Below are 25,980 nucleotides of genomic sequence, written 5' to 3'. Positions count from 1 at the left end.
ATGTGGAAGGACTAAAATGTAAGAGGTCCTGGTGAGGTAGTTTGACTGAGTATCAAAATATTCACTGAGGAGCTGAATCATGGCATATGGATGGCAAAGCCTGTGTGAAGAGCACACATTTATATAAAATTAATCTAGACATCAAATGTAACCTATGGAAAAAAACGTTATGTGAGGTAATTTTACCGGTTTTGACAGACAGCTTTTTGCCACCTCATTTAAAGACTAATTGACAACACGAGACGCGACCTACAAACGCTTCTACGCAGCTACAAATTCACGCCCCCGTCAAAATCTCTTCTCTGCTGCTGGTAGTCGTAGGCCATCGCTTGTTGTCACAAATGCCCCTGTAGTGATCAGTACCCAGGCACCAACGGGGGTCCTGGCAAAACTTTGGGCAAACACACTCCTTTAACAAAAAATGTATTTTTATTTACCAGACTATAGTGAGTTTGCTCAAATTAAATCTAACCAGGCTACATTACTCTGTTAGAGCATCCCTGGACGACGAATTACAAACTAAGGAGCCGTATATTTAAAAATATCTGCAACAAAGCAGGACCCATCACAACTTAAACAGCTGTGTCCACGTTGTAGTTCATATATTGAGGTATCAATGCGCAAGTGTAGGTTTAGAGCTGTGCCAATTTATAATCAATAAAAAGTCCTATTAAAAAAGAATGTAGTTATCACTGCCCAGCAGTTTAGGTTCTGTCATTTTACTGGCAAAAATGGGGGCTTATTCTGTCACATGGATGAGCGGCATTTACACCTTTGCATCAGAATCAGTTACTTGCACTTAAGAAATTATCAACACCAACCATTCCACGAACACACATCTATGGTTCGGGTTTCTTGCTCTTATCCCTTACAAAGTAGGCAGGAATATGTGGATTTCTACGAATCACGATTGGTGGTTTGCATGTGTACAACCTTTTTTGTCTCTTAAGCAGAAGTAGCTGGCATCTTCTGGCATGTGAACTGGGCCAATAGAACATAAATTAGATGTAAAACCACTTATGCTTCAGTCATTGCTGAAACCACAAAATTGTCTTCTGGGGAGGCTAGACGGGAGGTGACTAGGTCTATATCTCATATGCACCAACATTTATAATATTTGAGCTAGAACAATGGCAAAACTGGAGGAAGTGTGGTGATAAGGTGCTATAATGCTACAGCGGTAGGAAAATAGGCAGAATACAGTGGTATGTTTGTGTATATCGAAATATATATATAGAGATATATATAGGTTCATGGCCTGTTCCCGTCACACCCACAGTTTAGATAGAGCACTTTTTTCACCTGTAACTTTCCCTTCAGTCAAACAACGCAGAACCAAAATGGCTTTGCCTCACTCAATCCCTTACTCTCTTTGTTAAAATGGGAGTAAACCACATGTCAGAAATAGCGGTTTGTGATTTTGCCTTTCTGCCCTCTAGTTTAACAAGCATTGGCAACACCAACAGATCTCACTTATGGGGGTGCTATTGGCTTTGGAAATCTAGTTGAGGTGAATGATAATGATGCCAACAAATGGTAAGCAATGGTAGGGTTCCGAGCTCCTTATTGAACACAAGCGTCTTGCAAGTGAGAGCGCATGCTCATGCAGGCTCGACCTTAAAAAGCGTTATGAAGCAGCCAATGCTGGCAGCTTCATAGAGCTTTTTCACACCATCCCGTTGTCCACCCTCACCCAATTGCCATAGCCAATAGCTCGACAACTAGCGAGACCTATTGGCTTTGCCAATGCTTGTTTTATTTAGACCCAGGTATGCGAATATAAGTTGATGATTGCTCCCAATAGGTTAGGAGGGGCACCCCAAGCTTTCATTTTGGCCTATAGTTTGGCTCTTGGCACTTTATCAAACGCTGCTTGAGGTCTAGAAAGCATGTATATAGGATGTTAGAGTTGTCAATTGCTTTCTTAGCTAGAAGAGTTAGTGCTGATAAGTTTGTTAGGGTGCCCATGGAATCCTGTTTGTGTCTTGCTACTGACCCAAGTCTCCAGGTCTCCAGGTCTGCCAGTAGGTTGGATGTATAGATCTTGGCCTCAACGTCTATTAGGGCTATTAACCTATAGTTATTTGGGTCAGATCATGTCCCTGATATGCGAATCGGTTGAAGGATGCTGCCCCTCCAAGATTCAGGAATATTCCCGGTCCTTAAGCTGTTGCAAAACAAGAGGGATAAGAAGCTAGACCAAAATTTAGGATCTTGCCTAAATAGAGCGTTAGGTAGGCAATTTGGTCCGGGAGCTCCATCCGCTCTCAAGTGGTTTATTGTCCTCAGAACCTGCTTTGGAGTTATCTGGTCTGAGTAGTAACAGAAATGTTGTAGAAGACCGCTACAACTGCAGAGTTCAAACCTTTTTGAAAAAATTGTAATTCCTTGTCATACAGACAAAGGAAATAAAGACTGATTTCCTGTGCGGTGCGTTATGACTCTGCCTCTGGCTGGGCAGGCTGCTACATCTGTTCACTATTCCACTGCTTGTTGAGAGCAAAGGGTGTCAAAAGCACAGCAGAGTTATTGAGATTGCATTTAAGAGAATTAGCTTTTCAAAACCGTAACCTGTAATGTTTTTAAATGATTAACTACATAGTTTGTCTCGCACACATAAATTCTAATTAAATGCAGATTCAAGACTGATTCAATAAGCCAACCTGCATACACATGACATGGATTGAACTGGCATTCACATAGACCACTTAACACAAAAAAATCAGTTTTTTATGCTAATATCATTCTTCTGTTGATCATTCTTTGCAAATATCGTTCACCAGTGCAAATGGCAATGCAAAATTGCACATTCACTAGAGCGATCCATGTAATCTAGTCTGTTTTACTACTGCAAAAAAGCGATTTTGGGGAAGAACGCTAGATTATACCTTGTATCCCACGTCGGGTACTGCTGTGCTGTCCCAGTTTCCTGGAATCCCTTTGGTAGGAAAAGTCGGCTGGTTTGCTGTACCTTTGGATCTGGGGCATAAAAAGAGAAATGCAATGCTTAGTTAATATCGCTGATGCATCCCCTGCTTTCTTCATTCCAATTCGAGGTACAGCCATCTCCTGAGTATCCTCCTAATGCATAGGTATTCATCTCATCAGGGAAAAGGAAGTCCCGGGCCTAGAAGAGCAGGGGTAGATAGAGTAGAAAGCAGTGGCGTCTTGCAGTGGGAGTGCTGCGGGGCGGCGAGGCGGGGCGAACGCGGGGCACAGTGGGGGGTAGTGGAGTTGGGCGTGCGACGTCCACGAGTAAAGTAGGTAAACAGTGGCGATACAGCGAGCAGCGAAGCAGCGAGCGCAAGGTAAATAGTTTTGTTTGTTTGCTTGCTTTGCTCGTGGATGTCGTGTGTCCGGCTCCACTGACCCCCCACTCTGCCCCTCCCCCGACCGACCCTGCAGCACTCCCACTGCGTGCTGCCACTGGTAGAAAAGGGTGGAGAGTTACAGGGTGGTACAAAAAAGGATGAAGCTGAGAGGGATGGCTATTATTCCTGCTCAAACAGGTTGAGTAGGATTTGACCAGGTTAGCAGGGTCCAGCTGGTGTGGTTAATGTGTGAGTAGGCTGAGTGGGGTGGGAGAATTGAGGGAGAACAAGGAGGTCAGTGGGGACAGAGGGATACGGGCGGGAGAGAAAAAATACATTCAGGTGCAAACAGCTGAGGACACATCTATGAAACATTCACATGCTTAAATAAAACAATATATGCACCCGAATCATGGTGATTGGTCGGTGTTATATATTAGTAATAATTGTACACCAACACACCAATTTTCTAAACATAAAGCACTATCTTTGCAAATAAATTGGGTCACAGTTCCTTTACCCCACACTGAACAATAATTCATAAAGATGTTTGTGTTTATTTAGAAGGGCTTTTAATACTTTCTTTGATGATAAGGTCAGTCTATTTGACCCCCATTTTGGAATGGAGTCTTAGAATACATTTTACATGCACACACATAACGATGCAAAACACGTTTCATGCAAATGTTGACCCAATACCTATCTCAGTTTGGATTCTTTTCATGAAAAGGTTGTTTTCAAGGACACGTTAGTACAAAAATATGCCGTCTCGCCAGATCACCTGCTCGGTATCCTTAGGAAATGGCGTAATATAACGTTCGAAGGATTTCAGAAGGCCTGGAAAGAACGATCCATTTCTGAGAACGACAATGTCGAGAGTGGCATCACAAAGTTTAATAAAGCTCTCTTAGAGGCTGTAGACTCGCTCGCTCCCCTGAAACTGTACAAACAGTATCCCAAAGATAAGCAAGAAACCTGGTATTCAGAAGAATTGAGGGTAGAGAAACAGAGATGCAGAAAATTGGAGAAAGTCTGGAGAAAGACGCATACACCCAGCAGTAAGAAGATGTATGTGGAGGCCCTAGCTAAATACCACAAAAATATAAAACTGGCTAGAAAAAATAGTCTTGCCTCACAACTAATAGATGCAGGAAATTCACCCAGAGAACTTTACAAAATTCTCCAAACATTTGTAAAACCTGTGGCCTGCGAAAGCCCTGATGAGTTCACACACATTTTACGTGATGATATCTCCGCATTCTTCGAAAATAAAATTGAATCTATTTATCAGAAAATAATACAAACTTCAAATTGTACAAATGATGTTGACCTCCTCTCCCCCAGGAAACTAGAGTGTGAAAGCAGTGGTTTTACAATCATTCCGGAAATCAGCCTGCCTGAGACCACAGCTCTGTATAGTACTATTAAATCAGGATCTCCAGATGATCTCCTGCCCGTAAAGATGATAGTTTCTGTAGGGAGCCTACTTACTCAAAGCTTTTGTACGCTAATTAATCTCTCCCTCAAGGAAGGACAAGTGCCCAGTGTCTGGAAAAAGGCTATCGTGAACCCTATTCGTAAAAATGCTACAATGCCATGGTCCGATCTGAAAAACCTCCGCCCGATCTCCCTCCTACCCCATCTGAGTAAGATGACTGAGAAACATGTTAACACCCACATGTCTAAATACATCGAGGCAGCAGACGGTCTGGACCCCTCTCAATCTGGGTTCAGACCAAACCACAGCACCGAATCAGCTCTCCTCTCCGTGACTGATACCATCCGGATGTCACAGGATAGAGGAGGATCCATGATTCTGGTGCTGTTGGATTTGTCTGCTGCCTTCGACACGGTGTCTCATGATATTCTTATCAATCGTCTGAAGAGGGTAGGGATAGGCGGAACTGCGTTAGCTTGGCTAGAAAGTTTCATCACTGGCCGCTCACAAAGTGTTCGCTTGGGCTCCCATCTTTCCATCTCTAGGGAGCTCACCAAGGGGGTTCCACAGGGCTCATGCTTAAGCCCCACATTGTTCAATGTGTATGTGGCCCCTTTGGCTGAAATTGTGAGAGAATATAGGTTCACACCAATATCATATGCAGATACTCAGCTGCTATTTCCTTTTCAGACACTAACGCCAGCAGTTAAAAATACCTTTGCTGCTGGGATGAGAGCTATATCCCATTGGATGACCTCTAACTGCCTACAATGTAACGTAGGTAAGACGGAGGTCATGCTCTTTGGAGAGGCCCCGCTCTTATGGTCTCCTGAGTGGTTGCCTCCCGAACTAGGCCCTGTCCCCATCCCTAAAGAGGTAGTAAAAAACCTGGGGGTTCGACTTGACCTGTCCCTGACACTTAAAGATCAGGTTAATCAGGTGACTGGATCCTGCTTTGGGGTCATTGGACTTCTGAGAAGGGTTTTCCCCTATCTAGCGGACTGTCATAGGAAAACTTTAGTCCAGGCACTGGTAATCAGTAGACTGGATTATTGTAATGGGCTGCTTATCTCTACCAATGAGGAACAACTAAGCAGACTACAGGTAGCACAAAATACAGCCGCCAGACTAATCTTGAATGTTCCACCCAGAACCCCCTCACGTCCTTTATTGAATAAACTTCATTGGCTGCCCATTCGCCAGAGGGTGAAGTTCAAGATATGCTGTATAATCCATAAATGCCTGTCGGGCGCTGGCCCCAAGTACCTATCTGAAATTTTCAGACCCTATGAGCCGGGTCGCTCTTTGCGCTCTCAGACCCAATCCTTGCTCCAAGTACCACGGATCAAGAAGGAAAGACAGGGAGGCCGAGCCCTCTCGTATCGAGGCCCCACTCTCTGGAACTCCCTGCCCCTTACCCTTAGGCAAAATCTCAATTTAGCTGACTTTAGGAAGTGCTTAAAGACCCACCTGTTCCTGACCATGTAGACATCCTTCACTGCCTGATGATCTTTTCTCTGGATATGGCTTTGGTTAGAACAAAAGCGCGGAGATACCCCTTCGGGGATCGAATTCCTGAGCTATATAAGCTCTTAAATAAAATAAATAAATAAACACGCGCAGTCGCCAGCTTCCTTTCTGCGCCATTGTTTCTCCAGAGATTGTTCTAAGCACACGGTGGCGAGTCACTCATGCAGGCCTGCGCTATGTGTTGTAAAGTTATGATCCGACTTAGATCCCAAACATCAGGGCTGCGGGGTTTCTGTCAAGTGTACTTTTTGGCGCCTTGTGGTGTTTTGAGCCTCACTATCTGTAGAAACAAAGCCTCTGTGTGCCTCAGCCAACTCTGGACAAAACCACGTGTTTATGTAAAACCTTTATGGCCTCAGAAGAGGATTCTATCGCTGCTGATAAGCTGCAACCTCGGATTAAAGGGACGGAATTTAACTGTCAGTATCAGTAAGACTGATTTGCCCTACAGTAAACAGGCACAGTGGCTCAGCACGAAAATCCAACTCAATTATTGTAATAATTCTGTTCATATTTTTCAACGGTAAAGCCAGATAGATTTGCTTTTCCGACTTATTCAGTTCTTAATTACCAAAAGAATAAATGCTGTGGCCCAAACTTTTTCTCAAAAAGCCCGTGGCTGGTGCTATTTAATGTCAGAGTGCTGAGTCCCAAGGCCGGTAAACTCGATTAGACTCATGCCTCTGGAATCCATAACCAGACACTCCTGCCCCTTTACTTTACTCCTGCAGGTTTCTGGTTCCCCTTTGTCACGGTTTTGCTGACTTTATCTTTCTCTTCCCTCCTTGCCTGATTTCCCTCTCTTGCTCTAGCTCAAAGTTTATTTAAGAAAATAAGCCAAAAATAAGGGCCCCACCTGCACCACCAGCTCAAATTAACAAGCATTTACAATGCAATAAGGCTCGCAGAATTGAAGTTTGAGTTATTGGCATTGTGTATGACAATGCGTTGCATACATTTTTCCGAAAACTCTGAATTGGTGTATAAAGATTATTTTGCAAACTGTCAGATGTTGCTCAATAATAAGGAGAGTTGGGATTAATTATGCTATGCTATCTTTTGCTATCCTGTGCTTTTTTATTATGCTGTGCTGTGTTTTGTTATGCTATGCTGTATTTTGTTATGCTATATTTTGTTATGCTATGCTGGTGAGGGTGTGTGAGTGAGGGTGTGTGAGGGTGAGTGAGGGTGTGTGAGGGTGAGTGAGGGTGTGTGAGGGTGAGAGAGAGTGTGTGAGGGGGTGTAAGGGTGAGGGGGTGTGAGGTTGAGGGGGTGTGAGGGTGTGGGGGGGAGTGAGGGTGTGGGGGGGAGTGAGGGTGTGGGGGGTGAGGGTGTGGGGGTGTGTGAGGGTGTGGGGGGTGAGGGGGGTGAAGGTGAGGGGGTGTGAGGGTGAGGGGGTGTGTGAGGGGGTGTGTGAGGGTGAGTGGGTGTGAGGGTGAGGGGGTGAGGGTGTGAGGGTGAAGGCATGTGAGGGTGTAAGGGTGAGTGAGGGTGTGTAAGTTTGAGGGGGTGTGAGGGTGAGGGGGTTTGAGGGTGAGGGTGTTTGAGGGTGAGGAGGTGTGAGGGTGAGGGTGAGGGTGAGGGTGGTTGAGGTGTGAGGGAGGCTGATGGGGGGTGAGGGTGGGGGTATGTGAGCGTGAGGGTAGCTTGTCTGACCCCTTGACCATCCCTTTAAGACTAGGAGTGGAGTCCTTGTAGGATTCCACTCTTAAACTACCAACATTTACCCAGACACATTTTATCGCGCCGGGATTAGAGCACCGAGACAAGATTTCACAGCAGCGCAGTTGGTAGACCGCACACATCTCCTCCCCTCCCCTTTAATAAAATGTTCAGGCTACTCAGGTGTTCTGGCGACGCAGCGCCTGCCCAGTCCCCTGGTGCTTGCAAGGACCATGCGGTCACAGGACTTCACTAGGGGTTAGCTGACATTCTAATTCGCTTCTTCCCTAGTCAACCCCAGGACGAAGAACGATGATGTCCCAAAAAGGAGGCAAGTTTAATGTTCAGGTATCACATCAGTGGCAGTGCAGTCCTTCCTGCTGTGGAAGAAGCCGCTGCGAGCACCTGTTGCAACGAGGCAACAGTGCACGCATCTTTTACTCAGTTTATGGCTGTAAACACATAAATGATGCTGCTAATATTGTATCTATTACACGGATTGACTACGGAGCCCGTCGGTTGCTCCCTAGCGCTGCAAAGTGCCCCCGTGAGCTATGTTTAGTGTGATGGAAATAAAACACATAAATATATAAATACTAAAAGCAGTGCTGGTCACTGGAATAGCGTACTCTAGTTCCCAGAGGATTGCTGGACTCGCACAGGAGCTTTTTGAAAGCTACAAAGAGCCTCCAGATATATATGGTGAAACCTGAGGTGCTCAGATTAGTACATGCGCACACTACTGACACCATGTGCTGTCCTTAGAAATAGAGACACATTAACTAGCTAATCTCACATTCGGCAGATTCACTTCTCAATATTAGTGTTGTGTTTATATAGCGCCTCATACGACACTTCTGCTGTTTCTTAGCAATGCAAATAACCGAAGTTGATATCACAGATTGAGTGGTACTCACTGACAGTGCGGCCTTACTCCTGCCTTTGGGTACAGCATGAAGGATGGCCTCCTCTGCTGGAAACACCGCGCTCTGCTTTGGCAGTGACAGGGCAGTCGCCTCGGGTCTTTATACACTTCGTGCATGGAGCTCCGATCTGTGTGTTGTAAAATGGGCGCAATGGTTGCAGACCGGGCCAGGTTGATGTGCTGCACACCAAAGTGTCTGTTTCCTCAGCAGCGGTCAAAGTCCATTAACGAGACGTAAGCAAAAATGAAACCGTGAGCAAAAACGAAACCTGCCGTGGGGCGGGACTTCCATCTTCGGAAGCCCGCGCCCACGGAGTGCCTGGACAGAAAAGCAGTGCTGGTGACGCGGGGCTCCCATGCCCGAGGGAGACCCCCGCGGAGGATGCAGAAGTCCGGAGTGGCGGTAAGTGGGGCTTAGTTGTAGGGGGGAGAGGGGTGCGCGTGTGTGTATGTGTCGGGGGGCGGGGGTCTCTGTATGTGTGTGTGCGTGCGTGTGTGTAGGTGCGCTCGTGTGTGTGACTTTGTGTGTGCGCATGCGTAAGCAGGGGGAGGTGTGGCTGTGTGTTACAGCTTTCCAGGAGACAGGAGCTGGCCACAGCGAGCGCGTTCTCGTGCGCGTGGCCCGCTCAAATCGCCTTCTGCCAGAGTAGATGCGCGCGGCCAGGTACTGTCTCCTGGAAAGCTGCCTCGCTAACAAAAGGGTCTCTGGCGAGACCGTGCTTCGCGCGGTTAACGCCACGAGCCCTAAAAACTGCACTTCTTCCAATCTAACGTTGAGTCAGTTGCACTGGTAAAGCCGGAGAGCCATGGGCCACAGGCCAGGCAAGGAAATGGGCCCCATGGCTGAGGTCTGAATTATAAAATTCAGCAATAATCAGGGTTCAATGGGCACCTCCGGCCTCTGGGCCATGGTACCCTGCACCTCCTGCACCAATGGAAGCCAAACCTCTGGTCTGTTCCCTACTTTTTTTTTTATCTCTCTCTCTCTACCAGATGTTGATATTGCATTTATGTTCTTCCTCCCATCATATTGTAAAGCGCTCTGATATCCTTCGGGATCTTGTTCGCACTATATAAAACTTTATAAATGAAATTAAATCTTGCTTCTTCATCGCACAGATTAAAATTTACATCTGCCCCCATGCCTCTTTTTGTACCTGCTGCTGTTTCACACTGAAACAAGACCATCACATGGATGTGTTTATCACAGCAGACACTTTTTCATGCAATGCACATCACCTAGATCCAATCCTGGCCTGTTGGCCAATAGCAATTCACATCTAGGGAATTTTAGTTGGCCTTCCTTATTACCAACGCAGGACCTTTTCTTCCAACATGCAAAGACTTTCAGTTAGAAAACGATGCCTGGCTACAGGTGGAATGTGACACAGGGCCTTGTGGCAACTATGGTTGACATAGGGATGATATTGAACTACACTGAATGGGACCAGGCCTTAAACTTTCCCCAGAACGTCTCCAGGAACGCCATCTTTAAGAATATACAATTCCATATCCTTCACTGTGCATACGTGACCCCTGCACAACTCAACTGCTATTTTACCACAGCAGACCTGTGGTGCCCTCACTGTAAGTCAGGGGACGCAGACCTCCCCCATATGCTATGGTCTTGTCCTGCCCTCATCCCCTACTGACGGGGGGGAGGGAGGCGGGGAGAATACACTACACTCCATGAGATCACCAAACTGTAATACATATATACATAGGAAGCCTGCTCCCTGGGCATTTATTTATCAATCAATCAGGTGGTGTGTAGAGTGAGACTACTCACCCATAAGGGTCTCAAGGCACTGGAGGTAGAGGGGTGGAGGGGACTACTGGTCCTTCGGACGCACTGTGGTTCAGTCGAAGAGCCAGGTCTTGAGGTCCTTCCTGAATTGAGGCAGTGATGGTGATTGTCTGAGGTGGACACGCAGACTGTTCCAGGTCTTTGCTGTGAGATAGGAGAAAGATCTTCCTCCGGCCATGGTCTTGCTGATATGTGGGATGGTAGCCAGGCCAGCTGGGCAGAGTGAAGGTCTTTGGTGGGTGTGTGGAATGCGAGGCAGTGGTTAAGGTACGTAGGTCCTTTGTCGTGTAGAGCTTTGTAGCTTGAAGGTGATTATTTTGTTAACTGAGACCCAATGGAGGTCTTTCAGGTGCCCGGTGATGTGGCTGCGGCGGGGATGTTGAGAATGAGTCTGGCGGAGGCGTCCTGAATATTTTGGAGTTTCTTGAGGAGTTTTTGGGTGATGTAGGTGTAAAGTGCATTGCCGTAAGCGATTGATGAGTGCGCGAGTGACAGTCTTTCTGGACTCAATGGGGATCCACTTGAAGATCTTTTGCAGCAGCCGTAGCATGTGGAAGGAGGATGATGAGATGGCATTGATCCGGCAGCTCATACTAAGCAAGGAATCCAGGATGATGCTGAGGTTCCGTGCATGATCAGTGGGTGTGTGGGGGGCGTTCCAAGTGCTGCAGGCCACCAGGAGTCATCCCAGGCAGAGTGGGTAGATGCCCTGATGAGGACATCGGTCTTCTCTGAGTTGAGCTTGAGGCTGTTGTTCTTCAACACCCTTCATTCCATCGTGAAAGTTGTTCTTGGCGACTGTGGGTTCGTTAATGAGGGAGAGAATCAGCTGGGTGTCATCGGCGTAGAAGACGATGTTGGGCCCGTGATTCCCGACGATGGCTGAGAATGGGGCCATGTAGATGGCGAAGAGAGTGGTGATCAGGAAGGAGCCCTGAGGCACTCCAAAGCTGATCTCTGTGGGTTCAGAGTGGAACGGTGGTAGTCTGACTCTCTGTGTTCGGCTGGTGTAGAAGGAGCGGATCCATTCCAGGGCTTTGTAGCAGATGCCCGTGTTGTGGAGTCTTGTGCATAGGGTGCGGTGGAAAATGTTATTGAAGGTGGCTGAGAGGTCCTGCAGGATTTGGGCTGCAGTTTCGCCTTGGTCAAGAAGGGTGCGGACGTCATCTCCTTGGTTAGGAAGGGGAGAAGAGAGATGGGTCTGAAGTTCTTGAGGTCCATCGGGTCGGCAGAGGGTTTCTTTAAGTGCAAAAAGAAATAGTAAGTACACTATCACTTCACATGGCTATCTCTTTTGCCAGCCAAAAGGACACTTTTGGCGGGCACCAAATGCTCCTCGGCTGGGGGAATGGTAGAGTGCAGTATGTAAATAAGGCACAGCTGAAGAGACTGCCCTCTGCTACGAAGAAGCGTGACACCTTTGTAAACGCCCAATTTTCCAAGAGAGGGACATACTTTTAACAATTCTTGCACTCATGTTCCTAAATGATCATCCCTTATGAACTAGACTGCACTGCAAACCTACCTTAGGGAACCCTAGTGTACATCCTCCACACTATCCACTCTCACTCATGTACACTCCCTGGCCCCTTCTCTATCTCTCCTCCTCAGAGCCGGTCTTACCTCTCTGCCTACCCTGCTCTTTGTATATTATATGAACTAATATTCATTCTTCCCACCATCATCCACCTTCCCACATTTTTGCCTGCCTACAAGCCTCCTTCTCCTCCTTACCTCGAGTCGCAAATTGTATCTCCTGAAGTTGCATTGGTTCTTGTTGTAATCTACTTTGCTTGTAACACATTGTTACATGACATATATACCCTATGTCTTTTTAGCACTGACATAATATGACCATGAAATCAGGATGTTGAGTTTCTGATGGTGTTTAATACTTTATGCTTATTTTTACGATTCCCTCTTCTGGGAATATAGTTGAGATACTGTGTTTATGTTTCCAATAAACTCTAATATAATCTTTTAAAAAACAAAAATGTGGCAGCTTTGCTGTAGAGACCTATGCTTCCATCACTAGGTAGCGCATATGCCCTACCCTCCTTAGCTCTGAGGCAGTGAAACCTATTTGGATCTTTCTAACTTTACACATGAGATCACTGCCATTTTTGGGAGCTGAGGGACAAGCCTGATCATCCCAAAATGGACGCTGCTCACGAATAACTGAACTAAGACATTTAACTTTTTTTGCACTGAACACCAAACAGCCTTTAGGCACAATGAGAAAAGTACGAGGCTGAATACAAGTGCCTTTGGGGCAAATAAAATACATTTTAAACCCAGAAATAAAATAGAGCTAATGAAAAATGTGCGCTTTTACTGCTTGCTTACCAACACCATATGCTGCAGCCAGGGTTTACTCCAAGCTGAGCTTGGACCCCATTCTGCAAAGAACTAAAGCAGAGGGAAATGAAGCACACTGATTTTGCATAATGTTGCAGCGTATACATAATATGGAATAGAGTAAGGATTATGTTATTTATTGTGTACGCATCTGTTCCTGGCATGTAGGGCCTGATTCACAGAACTAACTTAAGACAAAATCCTAAACTTACTACTTTTGGTATTCACAGAAGTTAGGATTTTGTCTTAAGTTTGTCTTAAGACAAACTTAAGACAGACTTAAGACAGACTTAAGTTAGGATTTTGTCTTAAGTCTGTCTTCAGTCTGTCTTAAGACAAACTTAAGACAAAATCCTAGCTTCTGTGAATACCAAAAGTAGTAAGTTTAGGATTTTGTCTTAAGTTAGTTCTGTGAATCGGCCCCGTAGTGCTTTAGATTCACACGCGTTGCATACTCCTGCCATCTAGTGTTGATTCTGGATGTGTGCAAGTTGTTTTTCCTTGAAGAAGTCTTTCAAGTCATGAGATAAAGTGACGCCTCCTCTTGGAGACAATGTGCAGGGGCATCACCTCCATTTTTAGACTGTTTTCCCACAGATGGGTGAGAATGTAGTGCAAGTAAATATCAGTAAAGAGATGCTCATGCAGATGAAAAGGTAAAAGGAACTGCAATGCCACAGGTGTCCAGGGAGGAGAGTGGGTGCATGTGAATCCACAGCACTACATGCCAAGAACAGATGCTTACAGAGCAAGTAACATAATCTGTCTTATGAATGTGTGGCTCTTAATACACATGCTTTGCATGGACTGCAAAACAGTGCCCTCCAAGTAGTTGTATTGCAGTTGTTTGGAAAAGTGTATGTAGCACTGCCTGACCCATATTAGCTTGTTGGCATGCTGGAACACCCACACAATAATGCTTAATGAAACTGTGTGGTGTAGACCATGCAGCTGCCTTACATATGTCAGATATTGGGATCTTGCTTTGGAAAGCCATGGAGCTCCTATTTTATGAGAACAGTGTGCCCTAGAAGGTGTAGGTAAAGACCTTTTAGCTTTGATGTAACATGTCTGAATGAATTTAATATCCATCTAGAAATGCCTGATTTGGATATGGGCTTTCCTTTGTGAGGGGGCGAAAAAGCAACAGGGAGTCCTTTGGTTTTATAGAAATCTTTGGTTCTGTTCATGTAATAAATTAGAGCTCTTGAGTCTGGTTGAGGAAAGGAAACAGTTAATTCAACTGATTAGTTATGGTGGAATGGGGAAACCACCGTATAAGGAATTTTGGGTTGGTGCGAAGAGTATCCTATCCCTTTGTAGTTGGAAGAAAAGTTCTTCTAAGGTTAGTGCCTGGAGTTCACTGACACACCTAAGTGAATTTATGGCAACCAAAAAAGCCACCTTCCAAGATAAAAACTGGAGGGAACAATTATGTGATGGTTCAAATGGTGGACCCATACGTTTGGTGAGAACAATATTGAGATTCCATGTGGGTGTAAGTGGAACTTAGAGTGGAACTATTCTTTTATGGCCTTCCATAGAGGCCTTAATAACTGGCAGTTTGATCAAAAATAAGTGTTGCCTGTTTTGGAGATAGGCAGCCACTGCAGCTATATATAAGTATATTGAAGAGAAGGCAAGGCCAGAGAGCTGTAAATGGAGAAGGTAGCAACAATGTTTTACTCAGTTGCATTATATGGATCAATATGCTTATTACAAATCTTTTCCATTTAGCACCATAGCATGCTTTAGTCGTAGGTCTACGAGCTTCTTTGAGAATGGTCATTCATTCAGGTGGGAGATTCAGGTAACTGAACTCTATGACCTCAGGAGCCAAATTGCAAGGATGAGTTCCCTTGGATTTGGATGCCTGATTTCTACATGGTTCTGAGTGAGAAGGTCCAGATTGAGGTGAGGCTATTCGTGGGGAGCTACTGACAGTTTGTTTAGTGTAGTGAACCAAGGTTGACAAGTCCAAGTGGGAGCTACTAGAATGAGGGTGAGAGACGTTTACCTGAGCTTCTGCACCAGAAATGGAGCAAGAGAGAGAGGTGGAAAAGCGTAGGCAAATATCCCTGACCAGTTCATCCATAGAGCACTACCCTGGATAGCAGGGGTGGGGACCTGGAGGTGAAGTTTGGGCATTTTGTGGGGTTCGCAGTTGCAAACAGATCTTTTTGTGGAAACCTCCACTTTTGGAAGTAAGAAAGGAAGACTTGCGTGGGGAGTTCCCATTCATGGGCTTGTTGCTGCATCCTACTGAGGGGGCTAGCAAAGTCGTTGTTGGTTCCCTAGAGGTGTTCCACTAATTGCTGGATGTTGTGATTTATTTCTCAACACCAAATGGTCTGACTTAGGCGTGATAACTGTAGAGAGTGTCCCCTTCCCCTGTTTTTGTACATAGTACATGGCAGTCATATTGTCCATCTGGACTAAGACAACATTTCCTATCAGGTGAGTTAGGAAGGCTTTCAATTCTAGGTGAACAGCTTGAAGCTTGAGGTAGTTGATGTGGAGACCATGGTGTTTGGTGTCCGAGAGACCCTGAACTGTGAGATTCTGTAGGTGAGAACCCCATCCTAGGAGGGTTGCATCCGCTGTCAGAACAATTTGTGGTACAGGGTCGAAGAACAGCTGCACTTTTACCAGGTTTTTTGGGTTCCACCAATGCAGAGAGCAATTAGTGTAGTTGTCTATCAACAATAGATCTTCTAACTGACCCTTGACTGAGATCACTGGCGTGCTAGATATTCCTGCAGTGCATGCATGTGTAATTGTACGAGTCCATCATACACTGCATAAGTATAACTGTTTGGACTGTTAATTGTTGATAGGTTTAAATGTGTGGTAGCAGGGTTTGGAAAATTGGAATCCTTGCTGCACTGAGATAGGCTAATCCCACCTGTGTGTTGACAATAGCCCCAGATATAGCTGAACCTGTAAAGGTTGAAGATAGGATTTTTGTACATTGATAGTTGATGAAGCATGTCTATGGTGACCTGAGTGTGTCGGTGGCACAGAGGAAGGGTATTGGCTTTGATGCTTTGATAAACAGTTGTGCACATACAGGAAAATATGGATGTTTTGGCTGTGTAGATGTGCAACTAACACTGATCAGCATTTGGTGAATACCCGGGTGCTGTAGTCACCCCGAATGGAAGGACTTTGAACTGATTAGGTTTGCCAGCTATGACAAACCTGAGGTATTTGCGGTGTGCTGGATGAATTGGGATGTGAAAGTAGGCGTTCTTTAAATCTAGTGCTGACATAAAGTCACCTTGCTGGAAAAGTGAGATCCCATCTTGGAGGGTGACCACACGGAAATGCTCTGACCGGATATAAGGATTTAAAGGCCATTGTGAGATGTCCTTTTTAGGGATGAGAAAGTACAGGGAGTATACCCTTGACCTCTGATGTTGAAGAGGGATGGCTTTTATAGCTCCTTTGAGCAAGAGAACTTCCCTTTTGAGCAGTGTTTGATGTTCCAGAGAGAGTTTGTGAGTGAGAGGTGGAATGTTTGGAGGTGTAGTGAGGAACTCCAGACAATGATGGATAATGTCCAAGAACCACTGATCAGATGTTAGGGACCGCCATATGGGGAGAAACTGTTGTAATTTACACCGGACAGGTGTTAAATGATCTGCGTAAGGAGAAGGTAGTCACTGTTTCATGATGGGCACCTCTGCCATGACCTTTGGAGTTGTTACCCCAGTATGTGTCTCTGTAATAGCCTTGTGAAGGAGAGTTGTGACTTTGCGGGTGATATGTATATGCATTGGAAGATACTGCTTTTGAGCCTGCCCTACATGAGGAGCGGCGAAAGGAGCCAACGGGAGTGGGTGTTTGGAGTGCCTCCATAGACTTAGCAACCTCAGTGTCCTTCTTCATCTTCTCTAACGCTTAGTCAACTTGTGCACCAAACAGGTGTTCCTTGTCAAAGAGGACATCAAAAAAATGGGTTGCTGTACTCCTGGCTTGAGCTGTATTCGCAGAGTCCATAGCACACTTGATGGAGTTATTAAAAATGAGTTTGCCCTTACCTACAAGTTCCTGCCCTCTTTTCCTATGTTCTCCTGGGAGGTACTGGAGGAGTTACTTTTGTCTTAGTGGGCACGTTCATACCTGGCTAATAGGCCTTGTGTATTTGCAATCTGACAGTGATTGGCAGACTGCGCCACTACTTGTTTCCCTGAAGCATTAATTAGTTTGAACTCCTTATCAGGGGGTGGAGCGTCATGCGTGGTTCATAAATTAGCCCTCTCACGGCATCGGACACAAATAACAAATGGAGTTGCCCGAGGCTGTAAATAGGGTCTGAAAGCGAGGCTTTGCATTTTGTGTCGACCCTGGGCGTGATGATGCATGCTTGCGCAGGGTCTTTAAAGACGTCATCAGTGTGATGTATCATGCCTTTTAACATAGGGAGGTATTGGGAAAACCTATGTGTACTGGATAGCCTCTTTATGGAGCGGGACACGGTGGTACGCTGCAGCCCTGCTGGTGAGCTCCTGATATTAGGTGGTGTCATCAGGAGGCAAAGGTTTGGCAGGGTACAGGTCTGATTCTGTGCCCCCCCGGGGATCAACGTCATAATCTGGCCAGGGATCTGTGGGCTGTGGTGAATCATCAGCACCCCTCCCATGCCCATCCATGAAGGAATGTGGGGACCCCTGCGAAGTGATAACTAGGGGATCACCCTGAGAACGAGGTGGAGAGGGTGAAGGTGGGGGAATGAAGGGTGGAGGCGGAGGAGGCGATAGTGGAGAAGCAGGTGGAGGAGGGTGCAAAGGACTGGAAGCCTTGTCTTTCTTCCTTCATTTAACAGGCACCGGCAGGTCTATTGCTTCTTCAAAGGAGACTTGGCGTTTTGATGGAAGTGGTGCCAACACCACAGTCTTTGTTAAGATGCGGCAAGTGTGAGGCTCTATATGTATCTGTTTCAGGCATGCATCGAGCCGTTCCTGCATTTTATGGAGGATTGGTTTCACTGGAGTACCCGGTTTGGATTTTGATGCCAGTGTCAACATTTTCAGTGCTGATATAGTCTTTTGTTTCGCAGTCAAAGTGGTCGGAGCAGAGGATGTATGGAGTCAGCGCAGTGTGGAAGCTAATGGCTTCAGCTGCTCTTTCCATGCAGAGCCCAAGGGCAGTGCATCCATAAAGATGTTCAGTGCCAACCATGACCTGCTGGCAGTGGTGGCCCTGCAGCCTTATTTTCAGTCGGAACCAAATGTTTTTTGGTGGCAGGGCGAGTATGTCAGTACTCACAGTACGCTTACCGAGTGGAGGGTCCTGCATCTGTAGGTTGATATCCAAATCGGAACCGGAGTCTTCAATGGAAAAAGTATCTTCCTCCGGCACAGAGGTCTCATGGACTTCCTCCTCCTCGACATACTGTTGTCTAAAGATGTTGTGTATATCAAGGCCCTCTCTCCGCTGCATCTCCCTGTGATTTGCCCCTTTGGTCCTGTAACGTTTTCTTTGATGGGAAGGATTGGCAGGCCTAGCAGTGACCAGGAGATAAGCACAAGTTGCAGACCTTCTCTATGGTGAAGCCCAAGAGATAGAAAGGGAGGCCCAAAGGGCTGCTGTTCGAGCGCATTGATCAGATGAGTGATACCTTTTCTGATTTTGAAGCACAAAGATGGGAACACATTCAATAACAATACCGACGAGGGTAAGGGTGAATTACAAACTGAAAGGAGTCCAAATGGTCTCCAACTGGAGCACAGTAATATACTACGAACCAGACGGCCGAAAGAAAACAATGGAGTCGATGCGTTATCGTGGCTCAAAAGACTTCTTTGAAGAAAAATAACTTGCACACATCTGGACCAAGCCCTAGATGGCAGGAGTATGCATAGCTTGTGTATCTACAGCCACACATGCCTCGAACCCATATTTCTCCTCTTTTCAAATGTGTTAGGCAGGACTAAGTTTCAAGCAAAAACAGTATGCACAATTTCTTATTTCTTGAGCAGCAAATAGGGAAACATCTGTTTAGCTGATTGCCTAACAATCAAGTAGAAAAAATGGTGAGATGTGTATTGGTTCCATCTTTTTTTTTACAAAAGTAAAAATCTACTACCCATATGGCAAACTGGATCCTTTGTTGCATAAGGCTTCAACTGGAGGACAGCAGTGCAAAGACCGGATTTCATACTCAGTCAACGCTTTGACATCAGGGCAGTGTAAAACCAGACTCTGATGTTGGTGCACAGACAAGACACTGATTCGTCACCCTCCTCAGACATCTGAAGAAGGCATCAGAAGAGAAGCTGACAGTGCAATATTCCGCCTGTGCCTTCTTTGCCTCCCTCTGGTGTCTACAGACCTGAGTGAAAGTGGCTGAGGCTCTCATGCCACCAACCACTGCCTTCCCTGCCACCAGCAGTGAAACTATTAAGCATGAAGTATGCATCCAATCATGTAAACTATCGAAACGTAAAAACAATATAATACGTACCTTGGCTTTAACTTGTCTATGTTCTCCTTGGACACAAATCTTACTCTCCTGCAGACCTCCCTCTCTGTTCCGTAATTCAAATTCTTCTGAATCTTGTCTTTGAAACAAGGAAAAAAGAGTTTATGAAATAAGTCTGATGCTAAAGAGGTGGAAATAAATGCTTACACTAAATATGAAATCCCACAGTTAATTAGGACGCTTCTGTTAAGAGTAGTATTCTTATCTTAAATGAAGATACAATCTTTCAGAATATTGTGCACACACCACCACCACCCATTGGACTTCAAATAAACGAGCTTTGCTAACAACATCTGTATAGAAAACAACAGCAGCCCACAAGCAAATTTTAATAAAATTGCAAGCTCATCATGCTATTAACTATCAAGCACATGATCGAAGTGCTAATAAGAAGTATAACTTTCAAACCACCTCCCTTTTTAACTTTTTATTTAAACCTGCTTGTGTGCTATAGTTGGCATATGGCTTCATTTATTCAATACTTTCATTGCCATTCCTAATGATTATAGTTGGGTGAAGGAGAACTGACATACAAAAACAGATCAACACTGATATAAACCATAGGATGATAATGATACACTGTGCTTTCCCATGATTCTTACTCATCCAGTGTACAGCCCCTTGAGTTCAGCCCAAAGCAGAAGAAACTCACTAAGTGACTCACAAAAAAATTAAGACCCCTGCTCAGAAAAAAACAACTTGTGACTCTAGTTGTAGTCAAGGTTTAGATCGTTTTTCTATGGGAAATTTCCCTTGCACAAACCTGGGGCAGCAGGTAGAGCCACGCAAACCAATAAAAAGAAATGTATTCCTGGTGCAAGATGGGAGGACAAAGGAGAGAAAGTTGGACAGAGAGTTAGGTGAGAGACATTTCAATGCAGAAGAGGCATGACGGAGTCAATCAATCAATCATACAAATTTGTATAGCGCGCTACTCACCCGCTAGGGTCTCAAGGCGCTGGGAGGGGGGGGGGGGAGTCGCTACTGCTCCAACAGCCAGGTCTTGAGTTGTTTCCTGAAGGAGAGGTGGTCCTGGGTCAGCCGTAGGTGGGTGGGGAGGGAGTTCCATGTCTTGGCCGCCATGTAGGAGAAGGATCTTCCTCCGGCGGTGGCTTTGCGAATTCGTTTGACAGAGGCGAGAGCGAGGCTGGCGGATCGGAGCTGGCTGGTGGGTGTGTAGAATGTGAGGCGGCTGTTGAGGTATTTGGGGCCCATGTCATGGAGAGCCTTGTGTGCGTGGGTGAGGACGGAGTCTGAACGTGATCCTCTTGCTGACGGGGAGCCAGTGCAGGTCTTTCAGATGGGCAGAGATGTGGCTGTGACAGAGGATGTCCAGGATGAGTCGTGCCGAAGCGTTCTGTATGCGCTGGAGTCTTTTCTGGAGTTTGGCTGTGGTTCCAGCGTAAAGGGTGTTCCCGTAGTCCAGAGAGCTGGTGACGAGGGCCTGGGTGACCGTCTTCCTGGTTTCGGTGGGGATCCACCAGAATATCTTTCGGAGCATGCGCAGGGTGTTGAAACAGGATGACGAGACAGCGTTGACTTGCTTGGTCATCGTGAGAGAGGAGTCCAGGATGAAGCCCAGGTTGCGTGCATGGTCCGTTGCCTTGGGGGCGGTGCCCAGGGCCGGGGGCCACCAGGAGTCATCCCAGGCAGAAGGGGATGGTCCCAGGATGAGGACTTCCGTCTTGTCTGAGTTCAGTTTCAGACGGCTGAGCTTCATCCATTCCGCGACATCTTTCATTCCTTCCTGGAGGCTGGTTCTGGCGGTGGCGGGGTCGTTGGTGAGGGAGAGGATCAGCTGGGTGTCGTCAGCGTAGGAGATGATGTTGAGGTTGTGTTGGCATGCGATGGCTGCGAGGTGGCTCATGTAGACGTTGAAGAGGGTGGGGCTGAGCGAGGATCCTTGCGGAACGCCGCAGATGACTTTGGTGGCCGTGGATCGGAACGGGGGAAGGCGGACTCTCTGGGCTCTTCCGGTGAGGAACGAGATGATCCACTCCAAAGCCGTTCCTTCGATACCGGTGTTGCTGAGGCACTGTATCAGGGTGCGGTGGCATACGGTGTCGAAGGCTGCTGAGAGGTCCAGGGCAGCTGTTTCCCCGTTGTCGAGCAGGGACCTGATGTCGTCGGTGGCTGGGATGAGTGCAGTCTCGGTGCTGTGGTTTGCTCGGAAGCCGGACTGCGACGGGTCGAGGGATCCGTTTGTCTCGAGGAAGGCGGAGAGTTGTATGTTGACGGTCTTCTCGATGACTTTGGCAAGAAAGGGGAGGAGCGAAATGGGGCGGAAGTTCTTGAGGTCCGTGGGGTCTGCGGTGGGTTTCTTCAGGAGGGCGCTGAGTTCGGCATGTTTCCAGGTCTCCGGGAAGGTGGCGGATGCGAAGGAACTGTTAATGATGTCCCGGAGTTGGGGTACGATGATGGAGTCGGCTTTGTTGAAGATGTGGTGTGGGCATGGGTCGGTAGGGGAGCCACGGTGGATGGTGTTGATCGTGCAGGTGGGGTCTTCGGTGCTGACCAAGGTCCAGGTGCAGAGGTTGGTGGTGGGGGGCGCTGGTTCGGTGGTTGGCTGCGTGGTCTGTGCGCCAAAGCTGTTGTGTATGTCGGTGATCTTACGGTGGTGATCTTGCTCCAGCTTCTGCGGGGAACCTGTTGCGGGTGGTGGTGGGTCGTGGTTCTCCTGAAGTTGAATTGGACGCAGCTGTGATCTGTCCAGTGTAGTCCGGTGGAGTGGCTGAAGGAGATGTGCTTGCTGGAGGAGAAGACGGGGTCAAGCGTGTGGCCGGCGTAGTGGGTGGGGGTGTTCACCAGTTGCTTGAGTCCGAGGTTGGCGAGGTTGTCCAGCAGGGTGGCGGTGTTGCTGTCATTGTTGTTCTCCAGGTGGAAGTTGAGGTCCCCTAGGAGGATGTAGTCTGAGGAGGTTAGGGCGTGCGGGCTGACGAAGTCTGCGATGGCTTCGCTGAATTGTGTGCGTGGTCCCGGGGGTCTGTGGATGAGAGTGCCTCTGAGGGTGGTCTTGGGGTCGGTGTGTATCTGGAAGTGAAGGTGCTCGGCGGCGGTGAGGGTGTCGTCGGAGTTGGTCGTGATTCGGATGGTGTTTCTGTGGACGATGGCGATGCCTCCTCCGGTTTGGTTGACGCGGTCCCTCCGGGTGATCTTGTAGCCATCCGGGATGGCAATGGCAATGTCGGGGGCTGAGGAGACATTCATCCAGGTTTCTGTGAGGAAGGCGATGTCTGGTGATGTTGTGTCGAGGAGGTTCCAGAGTTCGACGGCGTGCCTCTGGACGGAGCGGGTGTTGAGCAGGATGCACTTGAGGTGATTGTTGCTGGTGCTCGGCTTGGCGGGTGCCGGGCAGGGTCAGAGGCAAGTGAATGTGCAGGTTTGGCAGGTGAAGGGTCCGTGGGTGCGTTTCGGGGTGGCTCGGTAGCAGGCGGGGTTCCAGCCGGCGTTGAGTGCGTGGAGGGTGACAGCGTCGTAAGTTCGTCGGGTGGACAGGCCTCGTCGAGGGCCAGGGGTCCTGGCACTGGGCGCGGGCCAGGCGCGGACGGGGGCGCAGACGTAGGCGTGCCAGTGGCGCTCCTGCTGCGGCGGCCTCCATATGAGGCGAAGTGGGAGGGAGGAGCAGCTGGGAGGGGGGCGGCCAATGGGCGGTGGGTACAGAAAGAAAAAGGGGCGGGGCAGGGCTGCGAGGGAGCAGCGGCGGGAAGCGGGGAGCGGGGGGGCACACCAGAGGGCAGGGATACAACAACTACGACAAAAACAGAATACAGAAAATACAGAAAATAATGCACAATTTTAAGACACAAGTGTGGGCAACAGCAGAAAGCAGAAAAAGGAGAAGGTAGCGGCAGGGGGACGCCGAGGCCAGGGGCGAACTTGCGGCGCCAGGGGCAGAGACGCGCTCACAGCTGAGGAGCCGTGCGGCGTGGGGGGTGGCTTGGGGTCAGGTCACACTCACCTGCGCCGTGCGGCCTCCATATGAGGCCAAGTGGGAGGGAGGAGCAGCTGGGAGGCGGGAGCGGGGGGGCCAATGGGCGATGGGTACAGAAAGAAAAAGGGGCGGGGCGGGCCGCGAGGGAGCAGCAGGGGGGGAGCGGGGGGGCACACCAGAGGGCAGGGATACAACAACTACGACCTAAAATACAGAAAATAATGCACAATTTTAAGACACAAGTGTGGGCAACAGCAGAAAGCAGAAAAAGGAGAAGGTAGCGGCAGGGGGACGCCGAGGCCAGGGGCGAACCTGCGGCGCCGGGGGCAGAGACGAGCTTACAGCTGAGGAGCCGTGCGGCGTTGGGGTGTGGCCTGGGGTCACTGCAGTCACTGAAAGCATCTTTGTGATCTCCAAGTTTCTCCTTCCGCTACGTAGAGTCTGGCTGCACAAGAGGGGTCATGAGGAGAAGCGCACAGAGGCAGAAGAGAAGACTGCCACAAGGGTCTTACTCTACCTTTGTGAAAAAGACCCGAACGCTCTTAAAATGGTTTAAATAGGAAATTAATATGTCTGCCAATGTTGAAACTGACTCTGCATTAGAAGTTGTGAGTCTTTGTAAAAACACACACGCAACAGAATCAACTCAGCATTTGTTTAGGAAGATCAGAAGAGCAGCCCAAGTTGTGCTTCAGTCACTGGGATTTATGTGAATGCCAGCATTCTACCAACATGCAAACACATTATTGTAGCTCCTCCCATATCTTTGAAAATCCTGACAATCAAACCCTTATGGCCAGTTCTAAGGACTTCTGGCAAGGATAGATGTAGGACTACTGTCTTCAACAGACCCCAGAGCCAAATGAGAGACCAAATACATATTTGTTAGTCTTTGGGTGGCTACCTTTACTTGTCCCTCTTCCACAAACCCCCAAACACCAGCACCTCACTGTATGGTTTGCATCAGGATTCCCAAGTACCTACGAAAGCCTTCCACTGAGGTTCATGTGAGTGGCAATATGGTGTCTAAAAATCTGCATTCAGTTTCCTGTAATGCGACTTCCTTTTCTCACCTTTACCCTCTCACTCATGTTACCATATATTTGAATTAGAAAATGCTCATCCCCTGACCTTCCTAGTACCGCTTTAACTGCCTAATGTTATGGATTCCTTACTTTGTGGTTTGAGTTTAAATGACATCTGTTTTGTGATTAAGCCTCTTCACTCATTCATTAAGTTATTTCTCATACATGAAAACAAGCCCAGTCCAGAAGATCTTTTTCCGTTCAAAGCCTTGCACATGCTGCTGCTGAAAAAGGCATGGATAGCACAAGTAGAATTACTGCTAGAAAAGTGTTGCAGTAGGGGGCATGGCCAACGGGTTAAGATGGTGGACTCACTTGCCCGAAGCTCCGAACCACTAGCCCTTTATAAGTCACATATCTTTGCCGGTTGGCTCCCAAAGTCGCCATCCTGTGCCAGAAGAACAGCTTAACAATCCCAGGACGCCCTGTTGGGCACCCATCGAGCAGTGTGGCTTCTGGCAACACTAGCTAGAGCCTGGTCCCTGCTGGGCCTGGCCGCTCTGTGCTGTTGTGGCGGTGCCGCCCGCTGACATCAATGAGCTATGGACAATCGAACGCTACCTGGGAGACGTGAGTGTGACTGGAGCAGGTATGCCGGGCTGTCCAGAAAGCAACTGCAAGGCCTTGGGGACCCGAACTAGTGATGACGCACCTACACGAGCGCTTGTTCTGCAGGGCATGCCTCGGTGTAGCCGGACGGGAGTAGATCACCGCTCGCACTACCGACGAAATTGGCTGGGACCGGGAGCGCGACCTGACACACAGTTGTACAGCGGGTCGTGGATCTTTGTTCGCGCTGGCGGGAGCCGGCTGAAGTCGTGGAGCTCCGGTGTGACGTGGGAGACTGCTTTGATGGGCACATCCCGCTGTGAGGTGAGCTGCACTGCGGTTGGAGAGTGGACAAGTACTCTGGGGTGAGTGCCACTGTAGTGAGCTTTGTTTACCTTTGCCTTATTCTAGTCTGTTCTTTATGTCCTTTGTTACATGCTTGTTGTGAGAAGTTGGCCTGATATATGATGCTCACTAGTTCTAGTGATCACCTTGTATCAGTCCAAACAACACTTATGGTGATTGTTTGTAAGTCAACCTTATAGACCAGCTATCCTAATGGCAGCATGGACAAAGCAGTCTTAGGCTAAACTCTTTTGGCATGTGAAGCCAGCTGTTTTACCACATATAACCCCTTGAATACCAGATGAAAGGACACCACATGGGTTGTTATGAAAATAAACAATATATTTATTAATAACAAACACCTCTGAACTCTCTTTATGAGGTCAGAGGGCTAAGCACATGACAATCTCTTAGGAAAAATACGATAAGTTGCACAAAATTACAATGGTGCCCTAGGGGCACGACAAACCATATACTAAGTAAATGGTATAAGGAAATCGATAGAAGGAATGGAGCTGTCCAGAGGCTGGAGGTTCGCTAGGACTACGCTAT

At 47.6% G+C, this 25,980-nt stretch overlaps 1 protein-coding gene across 1 annotated transcript in view; it reads right to left on the bottom strand.

Moving 5' to 3' along the window:
* Positions 1-25,980, bottom strand: part of LOC144807650 (protein mono-ADP-ribosyltransferase PARP12-like) — a 748,495-nt gene that overhangs the window by 73,187 nt on the left and 649,328 nt on the right. The window contains exons 7-8 of the mRNA XM_078673273.1: positions 19,501-19,597; positions 2,889-2,979 (exon numbers count right to left, since the gene is read on the bottom strand). Coding sequence (XP_078529399.1) covers positions 2,889-2,979; positions 19,501-19,597 — 188 coding nt within the window. The remainder of the gene's footprint in view (positions 1-2,888; positions 2,980-19,500; positions 19,598-25,980) is intronic.

Source organism: Lissotriton helveticus, chromosome 1_1, assembly GCF_964261635.1.
Source record: "Lissotriton helveticus chromosome 1_1, aLisHel1.1, whole genome shotgun sequence".
In the NCBI taxonomy this organism is placed as follows: Eukaryota; Metazoa; Chordata; class Amphibia; order Caudata; family Salamandridae; genus Lissotriton; species Lissotriton helveticus.
Note: the sequence above shows the minus strand (reverse complement) of the source record. Positions and strands in the feature narration are given on the sequence as shown.